The 22,752-nt window shown below is 43.7% G+C and overlaps 1 protein-coding gene across 9 annotated transcripts in view; it reads left to right on the plus strand.

Moving 5' to 3' along the window:
• Positions 1-22,752, plus strand: part of ZFHX4 (zinc finger homeobox 4) — a 365,425-nt gene that overhangs the window by 193,424 nt on the left and 149,249 nt on the right. For 6 of the 9 annotated variants that reach the window (XM_079796736.1, XM_079796738.1, XM_079796741.1 and 3 more), the window contains 2 exons: positions 7,447-10,241; positions 11,115-11,617. In XM_079796736.1, coding sequence (XP_079652862.1) covers positions 7,493-10,241; positions 11,115-11,617 — 3,252 coding nt within the window. In that variant the 5' untranslated portion in view covers positions 7,447-7,492. Of the gene's footprint in view, positions 1-2,355; positions 3,909-6,983; positions 7,003-7,446; positions 10,242-11,114; positions 11,618-22,752 lie in introns of those variants that run through there. The other 3 variants (XM_079796739.1, XM_079796740.1, XM_079796742.1) reach the window with 3 other exon arrangements.

Below are 22,752 nucleotides of genomic sequence, written 5' to 3' on the forward strand. Positions count from 1 at the left end.
TGGATATAAAAAGGCTTCTATTTGGTAGCCTCTACAAGTATTGTATCGTAAAAGGCTCTTGGTAGGGATTTAAAAATTATGCATATAACTTTCTTCATTAAAACTATTTTGAAAGCATTGCTCAAGGAACAGGAATGTTTGCTGGAATACCTGACCTGTGATTAGTTTTATGAAAATAATTATGGTAGGTTTAGCCTGCAAGGAATGACATTTTTTAAAAATAATAAGAATGTACTTACACTGCTTCACTTATTGTTATATGGGGTATGAGATCATATTGGAGGGAATCATGAAATGCAAATAATTATACCATTGTTTTCTCTTTTAAATATTCAGTTGTCAGTAGATCAAGAATTTTGTTTATGAATGGGCAAAGAAGGAAAAAATGCAGGTATATGTTAGAATATATTGTCTTCACATTGTATATGAGATAAATACATGTGTGGAATGGTTTTCACTAGTCTGGTAAATCTCTTTTGAAGCTCAGTATTCCTTAGTTATGCATACCTTAATAAAACCAATTAAGATGAATTTTTTAAATGTCCCTACATGACAACTTAAAAGCATTATCAACTAAACACTCTTAGATGGTGTGCGTTCCAGACAGATTAGTCCACTGCATTTTAAAGACTAGAAATATAAACATATGCAAAAACATGGCACCTTTGATTTATAAATTTCTAAAAATGATTGATGCGGTCCATGTTTTTCCAAGGAGAACTAAAGGGTTCCATGTTTAAGCTTCATACTTAGAAATGTTATTTCCTTGAACTTTCAAATCTAGTAGGGATTGAAGGAGAGAGGTCTGAGAAGGAAAACTGATTCTGTCCATTGTTGGAGATGCTTTGTAAATGGAGTGTAAGCTACACAACCTTTTAGTATTTCCAGGGTTTATGTATATGTATTTGAATATAACACCTGATTAATTTGTAGATCAGTATTTATTTAGGGAAGGAAAATTAAAAGGATCATACAGTCCTTTAACTCTAATCCTACTTTGCATAGATGGAGACCAGGGAAGGTGGTTGACACTGAGGTAGGGCTGGGCAACTGACATTCAGAGGTACCTTTTCCTTCTATAAAGAAAGCAAAGCAAAGAAAATAGCTGGTATATTCTCACAGTATTGGCAAACACCAGCTTTCTAGTAATGCTTTAGCTGATTAGGACATACTTACCCTTTAATGAAGCAATCACCACAAAGCCCCAATGTCAGCTGGAATACTTGCAAAACAGTATCAAAGAAAGAATCCGAGGCACTGAACATAATTACAGCTCATGTCCTTGTCTCACACCAACCCAAACTATTCATTTTCAATTAGAATGAATAAGAAAATTAGAAATCAACTCGATTGGTTAAAAGGACCAAAGTTTGTTTACAGAGAATAAAGTACTGGGTCCATCTTGCTCAGTGATTCCGAGCTTTTTCCTGAAGCAAACGAATAACATGAGTCATGTAATAGTGGACTTTGGTTAAGGAGAGTTTATTGATTTATCTTGAAGGAAAGTAGCTGGAGTTTGATTAAAGTTGTGAAGAAAAACTGCGTAAAATTCCTATTTCCCACAACGAATCAAATTAAGAACTGTCGGACTTCATAGCAAAGTGTACCTTGCCTCTTTAGTTCTCTAACGTGTATGCTTAAGGATGTGTCATCGTCATATCATGTCCATGGAGGTTTAGAGATAAGTGAGAGAAGGAGGGAAATGGAGGGTGGGAAGAGAAAACTGAGAGAGAGAGGACCACTCATGTCCATCACAAAGGCCCTGTTTATGGGGACGGAAGTCAATACCTAATTTAGAGCTTAATGAGAAAAATGAGGGGAAAATGACTGAGCCGACTTGCATACTCATGTTTGTCTTGGGAAACTTTCCCTCTTTAAACATTTGCTTCTTTTAAAAGGTTTATATAGTCGGTGACATCCTTCTCCTCCAACTGAATTACCTTCTCTCCTTGGTGGTAGCATGGGTGGAAAGTTTTTGCTGTGTCAAGAGAGGTCGTCACACATTCTTCTGCAGCTCTCTTCATTAATTCCTTCTTGCAGAAGCATTTTCCCTCGTGCTGGGAAGGTAGAAGGGTGTAACACAAGAGCCCGGAGCATCAGCAGGAAGCTCTAAGCTAGTTAATGCAGTATAATTGTCTGGACATAGACTGGTCTTTGTTTGTGTGGTTCACTCCGAATCAGCTGTAATTAACTCCAGAGTGTTTCCAGATTGCCAGCAAAGAAAAATTACAGCTTTTCTGTTTTAAATTGTAAAGCTCACAAACATTAACTATGCACAGTGCATGTACTTTGATATATTTCTATCTTGCAAGGGTCGGGGGGTGAGGGGGGAGCTTACTTGACTCCCCCAACCCCCTCTAAAAAATGTGCTTTTGTGAAGTTATTTGATTTAGTGACGATGGGAACATAATGGATCCTTGATACTTGGGCTTGAAATCTTTTTCTTCATATTTTCAATCCTTGGACATCCTTGGAGTTGTTTTTCTTCGTGCGAAGGTTTCTGATGCTGCAGTGGGAAAGAAGTTACGCACTCATTATTGATGAAATACTGGACATATACTAAACTGAGCCAATTGCAGAGAAAGCTTGCTACAGGAATCCACCAGCCCCAACTTTAAAGACCGAGATCAAAGCTGGATTCTGACGTAACTTTACCTGTGTTTTGATATATCAAAAGGGAGGCTGTGAGAACAGGGCCTTCCTCCCGTGGTCAGCAACGCCACACCCTTTTAAAAGCTTCTGTACAGTAGTTTATAATTATGAATTCCAACATGGGCAGAAATGAGGTAGCGGTGTGAGCTAATACCGCCTAGTACATAAAAGATCTGTCAGCAACTGATGCAAAAAAAAAAAAAAAAAAAAAAAAAAAGTCCAGCCCAAAATCTTTTTTTCTCTTCCCTCTGAATTTAACAATAAGGAATTTAAGCCTCAATGTGGCTTCAGCGACCAAAGAAAAGAAGCTCTTGGTGTCTGCATAATACCACTTTGATGGATTTTTTTTCATCAGTTCTCTGTACGTGGCAACAAATAAACAAGTATAATTATACTTGTGAAGGCTATTCAGTGCTTTGTCAGGATTAGATATATGTGCCGTTTCACACTGCACTTCCCTTTTGTCTTTGCCTAACTCACTATGACATATTGATAGAGGATTTGGACTGGGGAAAAGGCCACAGCCGAGACAGCGATGACCTTTGGGAAACTTGATATAATTCAAGGATTTTTATTTATTTTCTCTCTCTTTCTTTCTTTCTTTCTTTCTTTCTTTCTTTCTTTCTTTCTTTCTTTCTTTCTTTCTTTCTTTCTTTCTTTCTGTTTTAGAACTTGTTACCAAATTCTCTTCTACGTGGACAGCTTTTAACCCATTTCAAAGGGAGTCCATGAAGACTCAGAGTGTTAGGAGAGGGCTCACGAGCAGATGAGAATAGAAACAATAGGCGGAATCCCTTGTCCCTTCTCCCAGCACTTTGCAGAGTGGCTAACCTAGCATCCCTGTCCCGTTCTTCGGGCCCCCTCATCAGATCACGTTCTTTTTCATCATTTCACAAACCCCGTCTCACTGGGCCGGAGAGGAGGGCTGGGACACTCTCAGTTAAAAAACAGAGGTGACACTGGCCTCTCGGATTTGGGGTTCTAATGGGAACGCTGCTTCCTGAATGCAGAGGAATTCTTCTATTGTTCAGCAAGCACCCCTTTCATTAGCCAGCTCCTGGTAGGTGGGTTTGGTCATTTGGCAGAGCAGAGTTGAGGCCGAAGGACGAAAGCAAGGCAGAATGAGCAATAAAAGTTCTTTTCTGCATATTGTCCATTAGTTCCCAAAAAGGGATTTACGTGATCAAAGTCACTGATCTTGTGAATTACTGAGAATACCCCCAAAATGTGTACACATATTCTAAGCAGACCAGCAGGTACGTATTGTTCTGAATTTAGCATTGAAATTGTATTAGGCTTTTTGGGGGAGGGGGGGATTTCTTGAAGACTTTGGTGATTTTTACAGATAGAATGTTTGGCAATAGAGAATAGAAATTGGTGAAGACCAAATAGAGACCAGCTTAAATGGTGAAGCAACTTTTATAGTGAGTTTACTTGTTATGCAGTCATTTTGGAATGAATTCTGTGGTTGAAGTTACACGGCTGTCTTTGCGGTCTTTTTACTGCGACTTATAAAAGTTTAGTGTAAATTTCCTAAATGGGTCACATTGATAAAAGAAAGATCTTCTCTGACATTGATGACAATGAAATCACTGGGCATCATATTTAATATGTACAATATTGGTACATATAGATGTAACTAATGTTTTAACTGCACGAACTAAAGTGATTCCATAAAAATATACAGGTAAGCATCGACATAGTCAATAGCTACGAATTTAAAAATCAGGTAATATATTACTTACCATCAATTCAGATAGGTTTGTCATTGTTGCTTCTGGAATGAAATGTAAGTTTGATTGTATTGAAGACAGGATTTGACTTAGCTTCTGATTAATGTGTACCTTATTGAGAAGAAATTGATAGGCAATTTGGTGTAAAATGATGTGGGAATTTTGTAACAAAATCAATCCTACCATTTGCTTTGACCTGTGATGGATTCTGCAGGGTAGTTTTCATAATTTTTTTTCACCTGGCAACAATGTTGTCCCATTTTTGGAAGTTACTTCCGGTAAGATAAATAGGTTCTGATTCATATAGAGCAGTACTGAGACGGTACATTGGAGAGTCCATTCGGCATCTAGCCAAAATTATTAACTGCACATTACAGACCCCTCTTCCAGGTGTACTCATCACGTGTCATAATTCCAGCACGTGCTCGTGTGGGCTGAGAACTGTTGTAGGATTATAAGCAAAGTAATTTAAATAATAATAAAAGCTCAGAAACTCCTTCACAAGCTACACAGTGTTTGGGAACTTTTCTTACTTTTGTGATTAAGGTGAATCTCCTTCCACGTATCAGCCTAAACCAGTGATGGGCAACCTTTGAGCTTGGTGTTTCAAACTTCGCCAAAAAACTGAGCATAACTCGGGTAGTGTGTCCCTTTGAGGAAAAAACATTATTTCGCGATATTTATAGTTTAAATAACATAAATGTTTCATCCTTGGCATGCGGCCGCCTCAGTGGCCGCGTGTCATCAGAAATGGCACTGACACGCGTGTCAGAGGTTCGCCATCACTGGCCTAAACTATCTCATCAGAGGAAAGAATAAACAGCACCACCCTGGGTCCTGCCACTTTACTTGGTAACCCAGGACCACTAATAGAGTGTTACCCACCACTGTGCTCCCACTCCAGATCTCTAGCCCCTTCCTGCCTTCCGCATCTCCTCCAGTCTAGTAGGGGGTTATATTTTAGGCATTTTGGCTGCCTTTGGTGCGTATATACATTGTTTGTGCCGATCTGGTGAATGCAAAGGTAAACATTAACGTTTGTGGACTAATTAGAAAATTATTAGGTTTTCATGCTTATGGTTATCAGATTATTTCAGAGGGTTTTAAAAGCTGCAGGCATGCCATGAAGATAATTAACCTGCAGCTCATCGATGATTAAAATTACACACTAAGCTTTATGATGTTTGATTGGTGAGCAATTAGAATGTCGTTTTAACCATGGCAGATACCAAAACGAATTTTGATTTCATTTCCAATCTCTGCCGATCTTTTGATGCATTCTACACTGATCACTTCCTCTCATTTAGCTGACAAGATTAAATTTGATTACAGTCAAGAGAGTATTAAGAAGTGATTCTTCATACTTAATATGCCAGTGACCTTCAATGAGGTCTTTCTTCCAGAAGAACTTTTCAAAAGGAATTTCTAAAACGCTTAGTAATATTGGTGATCCCCGAGTTTTGTTTTCTTCTTAGCCCTCTGCCACTGTGAAGTCGGCAATAAATGCAGGGGCACCCAGGGTGAGACACTGCGTGTCTGTCCTACCCAATATGACAGGTAATGGAATACAGCAACGTCAAGCTTTCTTATATCAGAAATTACCAGCGACCTTGAATGCGTTGATACCTTTACATTAAGGGGCTAGTTGCCTTGAAGTTATGAATCCCTCAAATTGTAAGATTTGAGAGAAAATTGCTTAGCTGCTTCATAAAATCGAGACGATGTCTGTGTCCTAGGCTGAAAATAAACACCAAAGTTTCAGCCCACTCAGTGGTGTGTACAGTGCCATCATCCTGCAAACCCAGAGAGCTGCAGGACTCAGAAGCTTAAACTGTAATCGAGTTGCTATTACAGAAGCTGAGGTTTGTGGGCACACACACACAGGTGAGCACACACACACACACACACACACGTGGGCACACATGTGCACACACGCATACACACTTGCACACAGAAGGGCATGCATTGCTACCAATACATACTCAATTGTCCTCTGCCACCTGACCCTGCTTGCCGGAGCCTGAGATGGCTTTACGGAGGGCGCATCTTGCTCTCAACAAAGGGAGTTTATGGTCTAAGATGCCTGGCTGCAAAGAACAACAACAACAAAAAGCCACTGAAAAATTAAATCTAAAAAAATGATGGAAGGATTTTCATCAGTCGTGCTTGTGTATGATTTGTTAAGCCAGGGGAGATGCTGATTGAGGCAATAGTTGAGAGATGGGCAACTCACCAGGATTGATAACATCAAAATGGTATTTGAAATGGTGTTCATTACGTATTGCAGTGAAAAAAAACCCACACAAAACAACGGAGTGAATGCGATCGTCCCCTAGGATGATAGGCCTGGCTGCAGTAAATATTAATTTCTGTTCTGCTGCCCATTGAGGTGACTGAAGTGTGGGGAAGAATTGTGATTGGTGCTTAATCAGGGCCAGCCAGATACCTGCTGAGAGCTTTTGCACAGGGAAGATTTGTAGTAAGCTGATTTACTGGCAAAATGAAAGCCAGAGCAGAGTGTGGTCGGTGCTGCCTATGACTGTAATATTTCTCATTTTAAGGTTCCTTTATGGTTGGTCTCCCTTCCCTCCTCATCCCCCCCCTGAGAAAGTAAAAGGTAAATATTAAAAAAAATTACAAGTTATTTGCATTGTTCTTTTTATTCCTGCCTTCGTATGTGAAAGCCATTTCCATGTCTGTCACGGACAGGGGGCTTTTAAAGCCTTTACGTCGATTCTATACATTTTCAGAAAAGGGGAATGAAAAAAGTACGGATTCACTGATATGAATTTTAGATTTATGATGAATGCTCATGGCGACTTCAGAAACACCTAGGGTGTGGAGGCCCGGCTGTGATAGCTCTCTGCATTATTTTGCTCCATTTACACAAAGTCTGTGTGTGATAGATAGGTGCGCTGGTTTTAAGTCCCCCCCCCCCGCCCCCGCCCCCTCACCTTTGCAGATAGTCAGGTTTACAGCTGCCGTAAATTAGTGATGGGCTATTAGTGAGCGGTGTCATTATTTAATAAAAATGCCTTCTCTCACCTTATTTTTTATCCAGGTCCCTGACAGGCTGGATGAAATGAGATCCCCATGTAGCGATTGCCATGGAAACCTGTGACTCCCCTCCTATCTCAAGGCAGGAAAATGGGCAGAGCACATCAAAGCTGTGTGCAGCGACACAACTTGATAATGAGGTGCCAGAGAAAGTTGCAGGCATGGAGCCTGACAGGGCGCACGGCTCCGCCGATGGCAACCTGAACGCCGCCTCCGCCGAGGAGCCGCGCGCCCAGGACGGCTCGCTGGGCCTGGGCCTGGGCCTGGGCCTGGGCCTGGGCGGCGAGCATGCGGCCTCCGCCACGCAGGGGGCCGCGGCCAAGGCCAAGGCCAAGGAGATCCCCTGCCACGAGTGCGCCGGCTCGTTCCCCAGTCTGCAGAAGTACATGGAGCACCACTGCCCCAACGCCCGCCTGCCCGTCCTGAGGGACGACCACCCCGAGAGCGAGGTCAGCGAGCTGGAGGACAGCGACGTGGAGAACCTCACGGGGGAGATCGTGTACCAGCCCGACGGCTCCGCCTACATCATCGAGGACGCCCAGGAGGGCGCGGGGCCGCACGCGCCCCCGGCGGCCGGGGCGCACGGCCAGCTGCTCTCGGCGGCCCGGTTCCTGGACTCCCTGGCCACCGCGGCGGCGGCCGGGGACAAGGGCGACCAGGCGGCCGCCGCCGCCGCCCCGCTGTCCTTCTACCCGCAGATCATCAACACCTTCCACATCGCTTCATCCCTCGGGAAACCGTTTGCAGCCGACCAGGCTTTCCCAAATACCTCAGCCCTGGCAGGAGCCGGTCCTGTGTTGCACAGCTTCCGCGTCTACGACCTCCGGCACCAGCGGGAGAAGGACTATCTCGCCAGTGACGGCTCGGCCAGGAACTCCTGTGTGTCCAAAGAGGTCCCCGGCAACGTGGACCTGTCCCGCTTCGACGGCTGCGTGAGCGACGGCAAGAGGAAGCCCGTGCTCATGTGCTTCCTGTGCAAGCTGTCCTTCGGCTACACGCGCTCCTTCGTCACGCACGCCGTGCACGACCACCGCATGACCCTCAACGACGAGGAGCAGAAGCTCCTCGGCCACAAGTGCGTCTCCGCCATCATCCAGGGGATCGGCAAGGACAAGGAACCTCTGATAAGCTTTCTGGAACCAAAAAAACCCACTTCCGTGTACCCCCACTTTTCTACTACAAACCTCATGGGCCCCGACCCCACCTTCCGCGGCCTCTGGAGCGCGTTCCACGTGGAGAACGGCGACGCCCTGCCGCCGGCCTTGGCCTTCTTGAAAGGAAGCTCGGGCCTGGCGGCCTCGTCGTCGTCGTCGTCCAGCCCCGCGGAGCAGCAGCAGCCGCTGGGGGTCACCCCAATGCCAAAGGCGGACGTGAGCCTCGGGGGGCTGTCTAGTCTCGTGGGGAACACCCCGATTACCTCTGTCTCCCTCGGCCACCCATCGTCGGAGCCCAGCAAGGTGTCCGAGAGCAAAGACCAAGAGAACAACTGTGAACGGCCCCAGGGGAGCCCCGCGGGGCACCCCGGGGGCGGCGGCGGGGGCGCCCAGTGCCCTGTCAAACGCGAGCCCCCCGAGGCCGGCGACGAGGACGAGGAGGATGCCTACTCCAACGACCTGGACGACGAGGAGGTGTTAGGCGAACTCACCGATGGTATTGGTAACAAAGATTTCCCTCTCTTAAACCAAAGCATTTCTCCTTTATCATCCAGCGTGCTAAAATTCATCGAAAAGGGCCCGCCGTCCTCCTCCTCCTCTTCCTCCTCCTCCTCCTCCTCCTCCTCCTCCTCCTCCACCTCCGCGATGGGCTCCGACGACCCGGAGAAGAAGAAGCAGACGGCCGCCGCCCGGGCCCATCATCCCTACGGCCTGGGTGGCGGCAAGGACCTGGCGGAGGCCGGTGCCGGCAAAGACAGCGCCGGGGCCCCCCACCCCTGCGACCCGGGCCGGGGCGACGAGGACGGCGCGGCCCCCCCTCACCAGCACGGCTTTGCGCCCAGTGCGCCCGGCACCCCGGGGCCCGGAGGGGACGGCTCCCCCGGCAGCGGCATCGAGTGCCCCAAGTGCGACACGGTGTTGGGGTCCTCGCGCTCCCTGGGCGGCCACATGACCATGATGCACTCCAGGAACTCGTGCAAAACCCTCAAGTGTCCCAAATGCAACTGGCACTACAAATACCAGCAGACCCTGGAGGCGCACATGAAGGAGAAGCACCCCGAGCCCGGCGGCTCGTGCGTGTACTGTAAGACCGGCCAGCCGCACCCCCGGCTCGCCCGGGGCGAGAGCTACACGTGCGGCTACAAGCCCTTCCGCTGCGAGGTGTGTAACTACTCGACCACGACCAAAGGCAACCTCAGCATCCACATGCAGTCGGACAAGCACCTGAACAACGTGCAGAACCTGCAGAACGGCGCCGGCGAGCAGGTGTTCGGCCACGCCGCGCCCGCCCCCAGCGCCAGCCTCGGCGGCTGCGGGACCCCGTCGCCGTCCAAACCCAAGCAGAAACCCACCTGGCGCTGCGAGGTGTGCGACTACGAGACCAACGTGGCTCGGAACCTCCGGATTCACATGACCAGCGAAAAGCACATGCACAACATGATGCTCTTGCAGCAGAACATGAAGCAGATCCAGCATAACCTGCACCTGGGCCTGGCGCCGGCCGAGGCGGAGCTCTACCAGTACTACCTGGCCCAGAACATCGGCCTGACCGGGATGAAGCTGGAGAACCCTGCCGACCCCCAGCTGATGCTCAGCCCCTTCCAGCTGGACCCGGCCACGGCGGCCGCCCTGGCCCCGGGACTCGGTCAGTAGTTGCTGCTTTTCTCCACTCCCATTAGCTCCGCATCACCATCTGAGTTGGTGGGATGCACCCAGATGAAGTGGTGAGTGCAGACGAATCGGGGACAGCCGACTGGAAGGGAATTTCTCTCTCAGCTGACAATCAAACCACTTGGGCTTCCCTTCAAACCTGAATTAACTCCGTAGGGGAAGCCGTTAAGGGGTCCAGGGCAGCCTGGGAGGAGTTAGCAAACTTTGTCTTCATCCAGCAGCTCGATGAACAAACGCGCATGTGCCCGAGTTGCCTGCCGTTATTAGCTGAGACCCTGGCAAGGCTTATAGCTTTGATTTTGGCAGTTATTCCCTCAAATATCAAACTTGCGCTTCTAAAGGGTAGACCGTTATTTTCAATGAAATATTAGTGAAAACTATTTCCGTGTCTGTGATGGAAGGTAATTAAACTGCTAACAGTCATACCGTTACCTTATCCCAGGTATTTGGCAAGAGATTCCCGGCCCGCCTACAGTATTAGCCAGATCTCATCAGGCTTCAGACAAATTGCGAAATAGCAATTAGTGCTTATGTAAGTTTATCTAGGCTCTTCCATCGCAAGCACGTGGCTGTTTGTTATGGTATCGATCGCCTCTCTTGCCCTCGAAAATACAAATTTCAGAATGACATCATGCCCAGTAGGAGTAATTAAAGCTATCTGGTGAGGGCATTTAGAAGTTGAAAGGGATGATTGTAATTGATCCCGATTCAATCCTATTACAGCTTTTTATGGGTTTAAGCTCTAGAGGAAGCACATTCCCGGTCAAGACTTTTGTTTTACAGATTCCTTTGTGTGTGCTGTGTTTTCTAGTGTCTATTTTTCCTTTTAATTTTTTTCTTCCTGTAGTAAATAATGAGCTGCCGCCTGAAATCCGGCTTGCCAGTGGTCAGCTAATGGGTGATGACCTGTCCCTCCTTACTGCAGGAGAGCTGTCACCTTATATCAGTGACCCGGCATTGAAGCTATTCCAGTGTGCTGTGTGCAACAAATTCACCTCTGACAGCCTGGAGGCCCTGAGCGTGCATGTGAGCAGCGAGCGCGCTCTCCCCGAAGAGGAGTGGAGGGCTGTAATTGGAGATATCTACCAGTGCAAGCTCTGTAACTACAACACGCAGCTCAAAGCCAACTTCCAGCTCCACTGCAAGACCGACAAGCACATGCAGAAGTACCAGCTGGTGGCTCACATTAAAGAAGGAGGCAAAAGCAATGAGTGGAGGCTCAAGTGCATCGCCATTGGCAACCCCGTCCACCTGAAGTGCAACGCCTGTGACTACTACACCAACAGTGTGGATAAGTTACGCCTGCACACCACCAATCACAGGCACGAGGCGGCCCTGAAGCTCTACAAGGTAAGGGGGACATCCCTTTCCCTTGACACAGGGGTGGGAAGGGAATTAACTGTTCAGAGCTTGGAGCACAAGTCTGCAAGTTAAGAAAAGAAAAGAAAAAAAAAATGGAAGGGCAAGGGACACGTTCAGTGTCTGCTGAACGTTAATACATGTTATGTTGCAATCTGGGCGCCGGGAGAATTTATTTGAAAGGTTGGCTATCTGTCTCTGTTACATCTGTCACAGTGGCATGGATTGCTTTACTGGTTTCTCCCAAATAAAATAACTTTTCTGAGTATTTTCATATGCAAAACAATGCTGTGTTGTTGACTGGTTTTTAAAAAGGCATAGTGTACCACTCACGGCTAAGTGTGAATGGTTACAGGGAGCAGAGGACAAAAATAGTGCTCCCTCGTGCCATCTTTTGTTTGGTGACAAGGTGACTCTGTGTGCGCATTTTTGCTTTTTCTTTCAAGTACCTAGCAGTATTGAGTAAACACACTCTCCCTTAGCATCAGCTGAAAGTCTTCTTAACACTGTTGTTATTTTGCATGATTTTTCCCCAGCTAGTAATGTTTTAATCCCCTCAGTGGATGTGGCAGGGATAAAAATGTTCATTCAAAGGCAAATAATACTTTTATCTGATGCTGATGTAATGAATACATGCAAGCGAGGAACACCATTGATTGCACAACTTGTCTTGACTTTTTTGTAAATCCTGATGACTGGTTAATTTGTTTTGAGCAGCTGGTGTACTGGTTTGGCTTGATTGTCTTGGTTCATGTAACACGTGGAACAGATTCATTTCTATGATGAATAACTGGGTAACTTATTAAGAACTTCTTTTGTCTAGAGGACATTAAAATTCAGAAAATATTGCAAACCATTCGTCATTGTAACAAGCTCTAAATATGATTACAAAATCCATTTTGCAAGTGTTATCTATTGATTTATACTAGAAATCAGGGGTAACTATACTATCAGGAGTCAACCAGTGATTGTAACTCCTATGGCTTTTCTAATACTGCTTCAAACTATAAACACATGCGGAGCAGAGTAGACTGTGGTCTAGAGCGTGTGCAGGAATTATTTATTTGGGTTGGCCTGGCACTGTTTGTTGAGGTTGTTGAAGCTCCAACTCTAGATTGATGTACAGAGCGTAAAATCCGGAAGACGTGGTGGGAGCATTTGTAACATTGTTCCTGTGATGTTGGCGCTCTGCGGATCAATAATGAAAGCATTCGATTTGGGTTACACAGTTTGAGGGGAGTTCAGGCTTTGATGTCGTATGGAAAGCTTCTAAATTGATGGTATTGAAAATATAATCCAAGAATTAATTGTATTATAATTCATAGATTTTACAGCAATGGTTGACAGCCGTTCAATTGTCAACTTTTTTTCCCCCCTGTTGCTACCTGACCTATTAAAACTTTTAGAATTCCGAGGAGAGAAAAAACAAACAAACATTAAGTTTGTATAAATAATAGATCTCAACCCTGGGAGCTAGATAGAATATTCATGAACTGGGTTTATATTCACGCAGCCCCTCTAACACTTGAAATGAACATGTTGCAAAAAAGAAGACATAAATGTACAAATTTTTCTGTTTTATTAATCTCATGTGGGAAGCTCCAGAGAAGTAGAGTGGCACAGTTTATTTTCTCAGGAAAAGTGATTTAATCTAGTTGTTTGGTGATTATGTCGACATGTGTGTTTTAAGTTTTTCCATTCATTCCACGGGTGTGAATTGACATCCCTCACTGTCTGCAGAGCAATTTGCTGGGAGGCAGAGTTGGTCTGGAAGTTCCTTTGAAGGGAGAGTTGGATATTGTCTTTGAATGGCTAACAACCCAAGGAGATAAACCCTTGTTTATAAAGAGGGCTTTCAAGCAGAGAGAACTTTCGGTCTCAGAACCAAAGGGTATATACGTCCTCTTACCTTTAAAATGTTATGTCATATACAAAAATTTCCCCCAACTCTTCTTTATTTGCTTATCTCTTAAATACCCAAGTTCCCTAATACTGTAGCGTCTAAAAATGGCCAGCAACCAAACAAGCATACTTTGAACAAACTTACCTTGAATTAAAAGAAGATTGAACAGAGAAATATTTGAGCTGTTGCAACTTGATATGGGGCCATTGGGCTACATTTTTTTGCATCATCCTTCAAGGGGCATTCCTTATTTCTGGTAACTGCACAAGTCCTCCAGAATAGCAATGTGTTGAGGATGCCATTTCTAAAATGAGTTACAAAGACCAAAGGCAGTGTGCATCGGATAGAGAGAGATGGTTTTCAAGTGCAGTAATGATTTCAGCAAGCTTGGTCAGCTTGTGTGAGCAAAATAAAATTGCTTCATAAGTAACATTAATTGCTTTTAAATAAGAAGCTAACAAATTGACCAGGGTCTGGAAAAAAAAATGATGGTTTGTAATTTGGCTAAAATATTAAAATTAGACTTAAAATAGTTTCTGAGTTAATGATTAGACACTAATCTCCTACGTAAAATTTATTTTCATTAAGAGCTTAATTTACATAATTCTGCTTCGGGAATTAGTTAGACTTTATGGGAAAGTGACAAGTAGCAGTTATAAGACAAATGCAGAGCAGTGAGAATTCAGCCTTTCTTGTTATTGACAACATATTGATTGACAACACTTTAAACGTGGTCATGTGTCAGTTCGATTTGAATAGGCTACCTCTTGCTGTATTACCTAAAAGAAGTGTGTGTCCTCATTCCAGTTAAAGGAGGTTAAAGGTTAAGGGTTAAGGGTGAGCATAAAAGCATCATCTGCCTAGCTGCTTAACTTTAAACTGATCAATTTAATGAAAATCTGTTTTACAGATGTTGTTTTAATGTATTTGGCAGGATTTAGGCAGCTTTAACATTAGACGTATGCTAGTAAAAATTATTTCTTTATTTGACCAGAACAACACCTTTCCTTTTATGTTTAAGGTAGAAGGCTTGTGGGTTATGGTATTTTGGCAAAGGACCCAGAGGCAGAATGTGTTGATGATCTTTCCATATGGACTCAAAAAAAAGAATACCTTCATGTCTATTGCTAACGATGGCTACAAAAACAAGCAAAGCCGTCTTCATTTCTTTGGCAGTATTATTTTCCTGAGAATCTCTCTCTCTCTCTTTTTTTTTTTTTCAAAAAAGAGGTTTTGTGTGTGTGTGTGTGTGTGTGTGTTTTAAAGAAAATCTTACTCATTTCTTCAAGCAAAAATTTCTGAAGTGCTGTGTTGATTTCCCCCCAGAAATTTTCATGATGAAGCAAAATTGGCCTGGGAAATTAAAACAATAAAATGAAACTGCAGCTTGCTCTTAATCTTCTTTTAGTGTGTGAAAGTGTATTTAAAGTGAGGTTAGCACTAAATGCCTGGAGAGCTACAGTCAGTGTTGCAAGGTAAAAAGGGGCTGTATCTGTGGCCATATCCATCTCTGTATCTAATGCAGGAACAGTGTTTCTCAGCTAACCACTTTATTACATTTGATCATACTCTTCCAATTCATGCCTTTGCCTCCTCTACAAATTTTTGTCAGTTGGAATTTACACAGTCAGTCCTCAATAAATATTTGTAGGATGAATAGTGGACTAATGAATAAGCTGGAAAATGTTTTCAAGAAACCCCTTTAAAATGCATTGCAATTTGGTCTTCCCTTTACAAGATCCCAAACTTTTTTTTTTTAAAGTCCAATAAAAAGATATAATGAAAAACCACTTAGCAGTAGACATTCAAGGTGCGAAGGAACAAGTAAGACGTGGGTGATATTTCCGATTTCCAGTTTCACTTATTCTTGGCTCAGAATGGCCCAGAGGTTCCTGGCCAGCTGATTGCCCTCCCCCCCGCCCGCCCCCCCCCCCACCTCCTCTGCGGGACTCCCCACACCTGCACTGGCACTGCTCTTAGGATATGATATGTATTTGTAAGTGAGGTGTTCACAGCTTTGCTTGTTCAAAGTCAAAAGCTGAATTGTCCTGGCTTTTTTTCCTGCCTGCATCTGCTAGAAGTGAAGCAGAATAGTCTGTCTGAATTCCATAATGCTGTTTTCATATTTGGGTTTCAAATTGGCTGAGAGCAGTCAATGAATCTCTTGTCTCCATGGTGAGCAGAGAAACACACGTGGGGCTGGGTCCTAGGTAACTTTCAGTGTAACATTCCCCCAAGGAACATTTTTGGAGTTTTCTCATTATCCATGTTACGGATGAAGGAATCCGGGTTAAGAACTAAAATCCCGCTGTGGGGGAGGGTCACAGAAGAAACTGCAAGGAGCCACGTTGGCAAAAGTGTGTGGCAAGGAAATAAAAATGGAATAATTAGCCTCACCTACCTTTTTCTTTTCTTCTTTTTTTACTGGTAGGAAATAATAACCTGATCGGTTTGGAATTAACAAAGAATCACAAGGCTTTTCCTTTCAATAGGCCAGAGTCCAACTTTGCAATTTAAAATCAAATACACCAGATATGTACCATTGCAATTATGGAACTGTCATTGTCCCAGGGTGATGGTAAAAGAGGTCAGGAGATTGTGTGGGATACATTTGCATAAAAGTCATTGTGCCGGAGGAAATTGGAATATGTGTGTGTATCTGAGAAACCAAAACAGGTTTTTCCTCAAACTGATTCTACTCATTTGTTTAGATGAAGAAAGCTGTTTTCAGAGATAAACAAAAGTTATTCTTTTCTGTTGCTAAAACGTAAACCTGAATGTGGAAAATTGTGCACTTTTTATATTAGTTTCAGATTTATGTTCCTTTCAAGGTTGAAATGCAGTGTGAAATTCAATTCCAGTTGCAGGATTTATTTAAAAAAGTAATCACAATTCAAGTTATTTTATTGTATTCTCATGTAAAAAACCAAGGCATAGGTTGAGAAAACAGTTTCCATAATAGAACAACACATGCTTGCATAATACCGAGGACGAATAAATACACAGATCAAACACAGAGGAGCTGGTTAGCTGGTAGCAACTAATAAATCACCCATGCTCTCAGCTCGCAGTGTCATTGGCCAGGCCTATCAACTACGTCTACTTCTGTTTTTAAGCTTGACATTTGCCGAGGCACAGCCACGTGTTCTGACACAGTGACTCCAGCACAAACAGGGACTTCTCACTGCATTTCCAGGGCAGGAAAGTCTGCATGATGAGCCAAATCCCTCTCTGGATTTCACTAGGAAAAAAGTGACCCCAAATCTTTATCCAAACATATGATAGAGAGATAGACAGATAGATAGACAGACAGACAGACAGACAGACAGACAGATAGACAGATAGATATAGAAAAAGATGGATGGATATCTAGATGATAGATAGAAGGATGGATGGATGGATGGATAGATAGATAGATACACAGATAGAGATAGATAGAAAAGAATGGATGGATGGATAGCTAGATGATAGAGAGGGATGGATAGATAGATAGATAGATAGATAGATAGATAGATAGATGATAGATAAATAGATAGGTAGGTAGAAAGATGAACAGATAGATAGATGATAGATAGATAGATAGATAGATAGATAGATAGATAGCAATTCCTGGAAGGATTACTTTAGACCAGGCATTAGTAACTTTTTACATCCATGTAAGGATAGAGAAAATGATATTCAGTGTGTGAAATTGTTAACACACCCAGACAAAAATCTAAAGAGAGCCAAGTGTGTTACTGGAAGCCGCTAATTTTATTTTCAACGTGTCTTTCCCTACCCAGAGTGCAACTGTCCCTAGAGCAGGCGCACGCTACTGTGCTCTTCTCTGGTTTTCTGAGATCCTTACTACTTTATCCCTTCTCTCCAGGGAAGTACTCCCTGTTGCAAGATTACATGTCTAATTCCCCCCAGAAAACTAGCACTCCTTTAATTAAGGGGGAAAAAGCCTTTTGATAAAAGCCACGTAGCGCATCCAAAGGTGTAAGTGACTTTCAGGTCTTGCCCAGGGAGCATTTCATTTCAAAGGGGCTGCTTTTCCTCTGATGAATCCCTGGGTGTGCGGGGTGCAGTGATTATGTCAGGATGGGGGTTAGGGAGGGCAGTGCCCCACCTAAGAGCTTTCTGCGTTTCTCTCCTTGGGAACACACACAGACAGACAGAAACACACACACACACACACACACACACACACACACACACACACACACACTATTCCCCACCGCAGAAACACAGTAAAACATTGGCACTAGCATTCCCTACACTTCAAGACCACATCACCTCGTACTTTAAGATTTATGTGATGGATTCTGTCTAACTGGAGCTCATGCTCTGGCCTGTGAAGTATAGGTATGGTTTCACCAAAAGTGGTAAATGGCCTGTGGGTCACCAACCCCGAGGTCGTTTGGGTCATGTGGACCAAGGTGTTAGCTCATAATTAGCGTGTCCTCCCTGCGTGTGTCTTTGGCTTCAGTTTAATGGGCCCTGTCAGTGGAGCTTGTTGAAAATTGCTGAAGTGTTCGAGTGGGTCCCGGGATGCCACGCGGGGATGCAGCCAGAGGCATATGTTAGCCAGGCCTCGTGCTGCTGAAAGGGTCTTGGCCTGGGGTGGAGGGAGGAGGAGCTGGCATGTGCATAATGACCGCGTTCTGCTTCCAGAACATCTGGCCTGCCCGCGTTCTACTGGAAATGCTTCCCCGGGTTTGCTGTGAGTCTGAGCCTGTGCTCGGGCTGAGTTCAATTAGACGTGGAGATTTGTTCATTATTCAGATAATTCAAGCCTTAGACAGCACTTTTCCCCAAATTATCAGTGTATTGCATGAAGGCTTATGATGATATGATTTATTCATAAGAAGATCAACAACGGAGGCCCAGCCCCCACACTCCCCCAAGGAAACGTCTTTATAGATTTGCAGCCTAGTGGGAGTGTGGTGTGGGTTATAAGCACAAGGTCAAGGTTCTGCTTGCAGAATGCTCGAACGCTAGCCCAAGTTTTACTTCTAATCAATACGGGGACATTTATTGAGCACTTACTATGCACCAGGTTTTAAAATGTTGCTTGTGTGGGTGCTGTGTCCCATTCAGGTGGTAGGATTTAAGCCAGGTTCTCTAAGACGATGCTTCCTAACTCATTGCGCTTCCAATGTGGCAGGGACATGGATAGAATCAAAGGTAGAATCCATATACCAGCCATCAAAGCACCTGTGCCTTTTTCACCAGTGGTTGGTCTGTCACAGGCTGAGGGTGCCTGCTCTCTTGGGTCACCAGTAGATGTAGAACATTGTCACTTGTAGCTTACTATTACCACCCTCTTGCAAGGCAAGACGGTATTGATCCGTTTCAGGCAGGTGTTATGGTGGGAATGTGAGGACAGCATAGAGCTTTTCTATTAGTTGGAACATGTACATCATTTATCATGCACAAGGATGATGCTACTGATGCATTGCCTAGAAAATGAAGAAGAAAACCACTTAATTAAGAATGCAAAATGTGTCAGATTAAAACTTCAGTCAACCACCTTGTAGAGCTGCTCATTTAGTTTGACACTTGGAGAATCTGTTATAAATTTCGTTTATAATACTGTCAGTGAGAATTCTGCTTAAAGAACAATTTTTATAATGACCTGTGCTGGTATTATCCCTGATAATAAAAACTGTGTGTGGCAACATTTGATTTTACTTGGTTTTGCCATCTTTACTAATGCTTTAGCTTTCTTATTTTAAGGAAACCTACTTTTGTGGGCTCGACTATAAAACTTACAATATTGAATGTGTATATGCAAATGCAAAAGTCTACTGTGACCATACTCTCAATAATTATTGATTCAGATCTTCCTAAAACTTTTCTTTTTTTGGAAATATTAGGTAGCATAGAATGTACATTTCTCTCTCCTTGTTGCTTAAGGAATAAGTGTTAGGGTTATATTTTCCCATTAAGCAATTTTTAAGGATTGATGTAGAGCCGTGGTCGGCAAACTGCAGCTTGCGAGCCACATGGGGCTCTTTGGCCCCTTGAGTGTGACTCTTCCACAAAATACCACGGCCCGGGCGAGTCTATTTTGAAGAAGTGGCGTTAGAAGAAGTTTAAGTTTAAAAAATTTGGCTCTCAAAAGAAATTTCAGTCGTTGTACTGTTGATATTTGGCTCTGTTGACTAATGAGTTTGCCGGCCACTGGCACTGTAGAGAAAGGTGAGAGTTGAATATTTCTTTGTGTCTGGATATCTGCTGATAAAATTAGTGCAATGCAGAGCTGAGGTGGAAAGAAATGAGCTATTGACAGGTTCAACTGTATCACTTGACTCTGTTTTGGGAAGAAAGCTTTTAAACTTTTAAAATGTAGATTTTTTTCAAGGCTATCATTATGTGTCCTGTGTCAAGCAGAGCCTCCTTGATAGTCAGAGTTGGCTATTGACTGACTACATATGATTTATGAGATAGCAACAAGAATTTTACCCAAAATATTCCTCCTCCTGATGCCAGTCTGTCAACATCGAAGGCATATTGGTCATTGGCTTATCCATTTATCACCTTTTAAAATGCCGCAACTTGTTGAAGAGACAACCTGTAGCGACAGTCATAATACGCTAAACGTTCTGTGTGCGTTCCGTTCTTTCCTCTTCGAACGGTGGTATGTTGTCACTCCCATTTGCACATCTGAGGAGACAGATTCAGAGCCAAAGGCCTTGCTGAAGTCCTCACGGAGCCTGTGCTGGAGTCTCCCTGGGCTGCCTTCTCCCTCCGCACCCAGCCTACATTCTGAGCCTCTGCTAGTGGAAACACTTCCGGTTGTACTTGGAGAAGGGAAGACCAGGGGGTGGGAAAGGAAGAGGAAGGCCGGGAGGTGCAGAGGCAGACTTTTCCTCTAAGGCTGAATCCTTCTGGAGCCCACTTTTATTCGTTCAAGTTAGCACATTCCCTTAAAGATGCTGCAGGTGCCATGGAACCTAAGAGCTGGCCTGAGGGGTTTGCATCCATGACTGCCGGGTACTGGAATGATGAACTTAGACTTGTTGGACTTCTACAAGCCGGAAGGAGAAACTGCTGATTAAAATTGTCACCTGCATATTTCCTGTCACGACAGAATCCTTTCACTTGAAAGGAGATTCCTTCCATTGGCATTTGGGGGTGTTGGGTTTATTAAATAGAAAGGACTGATAGAATATCACTTCTACACCTGAGCCCTCAGTGCTTGCCAGTTAAGCACCTTTGGAAGCTGCATTCCTTCATCCAGGTCACCAGGGTACGCCAGCAGGAATGTACTAAATGGTACCCTGCTGACCTGTGGGCGGGAATGTGCCCCGCTCAGCATTTAACTTACTACACACACAACCCACACGGCCTGCTCTCTGCCCAGAACCCGAGCCCATCTTCCCTTTCCCTGGCATCCTTATAATGACTAGAGGAAATACTAGTCAATTGATAGTTACTAGAGAACTTAATAAAAAACTATTTCATTGTGAATTATTATTATTTAAAAATTTTTATTGATTTTAGAGAAGGAAGTAAGGGAAAGGGAGAGATGGAAACATCAGTGAGAGAGAAACATTGATCAGCTGCCTCCTGCACGCCCCTGACCAGGGATGGAGCCTGAAACCCGGGCATGTGTCCTGACTGAGAATCGAACCAGCAACCTTTCGGTGCACACGGGACGATGCCTGACCAACTGAGCCACATTGGCTAGAGCTATTATTATATATTTTTTTTACTTTTATCTTTCACTTTTACATTGGGTCCCTTTAGGTGTACGTTTCCAGAAATTTCCTACCGACCATATGTTTCTAATGCACTGCCTTCCTCCCTCTTCTTAGAATCTTGCTAACTTGTCCGATGGAGAGCCCCAGATCTTGTTAAAACTATTTACATTGACTTAACTTCGAGATGTTTGGGGAAGTCTTGCCTTCCAGATGCTGGCTACCTGATCATGCAAAAAACTGCCCATCATTGCCACTGCTGCAATGGGCCACACTCATGAATGAAATCTGGTTTTATTGGAAAGTAAGAATAGTCTTCCTTTTGAAATGACAGGAGTGTTCTCAGTAGAGAAGCTCCAAGCCTATAGCTGGCGTGTGTGAAGCACACAAGGATGTTGTGATAATTATACCGTGCAGTGTCTTTCAAAGACTTTAAATCTTTCTAACCATTCGTTTGGCAGGCCTGAGAACAACACTAGCATATGTCCCGAGGGCCTAAAATCATTCATTGTTCAACTGTGGGAAGTCAGGTAGCAAGTCTAATTGCCATAACCCCTGAAAGAGAGTCGGTTTACACGGGCTTTTCCTTAAATTCTACATATTGTCAGCACTTAGCACCGAGGGACAGAGTAGGTGACATCAGACCTGGGGGCCGAGGGAACGAATGATTCACATTTTTACACCAAATAAATAGTGTTCTCTGAAATAAGATTAACATGCCAAAGTGGGAATTCTGCGAACATCAGTATGTGTTTTCAGAAGTTATTTTATTGGGTAAACTGATCTTGCCCAATACTTTAGAAGGGACACACACTCTCTCCTATTAGCTATGGGAGACTATCACAACTTTTCTACAGAGGCTCCGCCCACAATGTCTTTTGAGAAATAATTTGGCTAAAAGCAAGTTCTGTTTTGTTTTTTGTTTTTTGTTTTATTATCATTTTTATTAGCAGATTAAGTAATTAAAAAACTCACTTGGATTTTTCCATGGTGAGTGTTCCCTGAGAAGAGACTCTCTAGCCTCATAACCAAATTCCTTAAAATAGGTCCAAGAGGAAATTATAAATAGCTTTTTATTCCCAGAGAAATATAGTCTTTGGCTCTCTTAATTCTCTAAGAAAATTAAGGTGGGCTTTATGAATAATTATTTTGTTTTTAGAGTATTAACTCTTAACACAGAGATAGAATTAGCATCTTAAAGTCATAAATGCAAAACTGTCTTTCTAATTGCTTAATTTTTTCAACATTTATCTAGATAATATGTTTCAAAAGAGACTCTCAGGTATAATATGTGCTTATAAGTTCCTGTAGCATGTGCTAGGTCATTTTATTCCTTCTTGTAGGAATTGATAACTTATTGGACAATCATTGATACAGAAGTACATTGAAATTTATGTTCTTTTTTTAATGTATGCTAACACTTTTCCAAAAAGTGAACCATTTGGTTATTTGTCGGTGGGTGTAGAAGGATGTGGATCTATTCAGGTCCCATGTGTTAGTTGATTAAAAAAGCAGAATGGCATTATTACAGTGAT

This window comes from Cnephaeus nilssonii (assembly GCF_951640355.1).
Source record: "Cnephaeus nilssonii genome assembly, chromosome: 18".
Lineage (NCBI taxonomy): Eukaryota > Metazoa > Chordata > Mammalia > Chiroptera > Vespertilionidae > Cnephaeus > Cnephaeus nilssonii.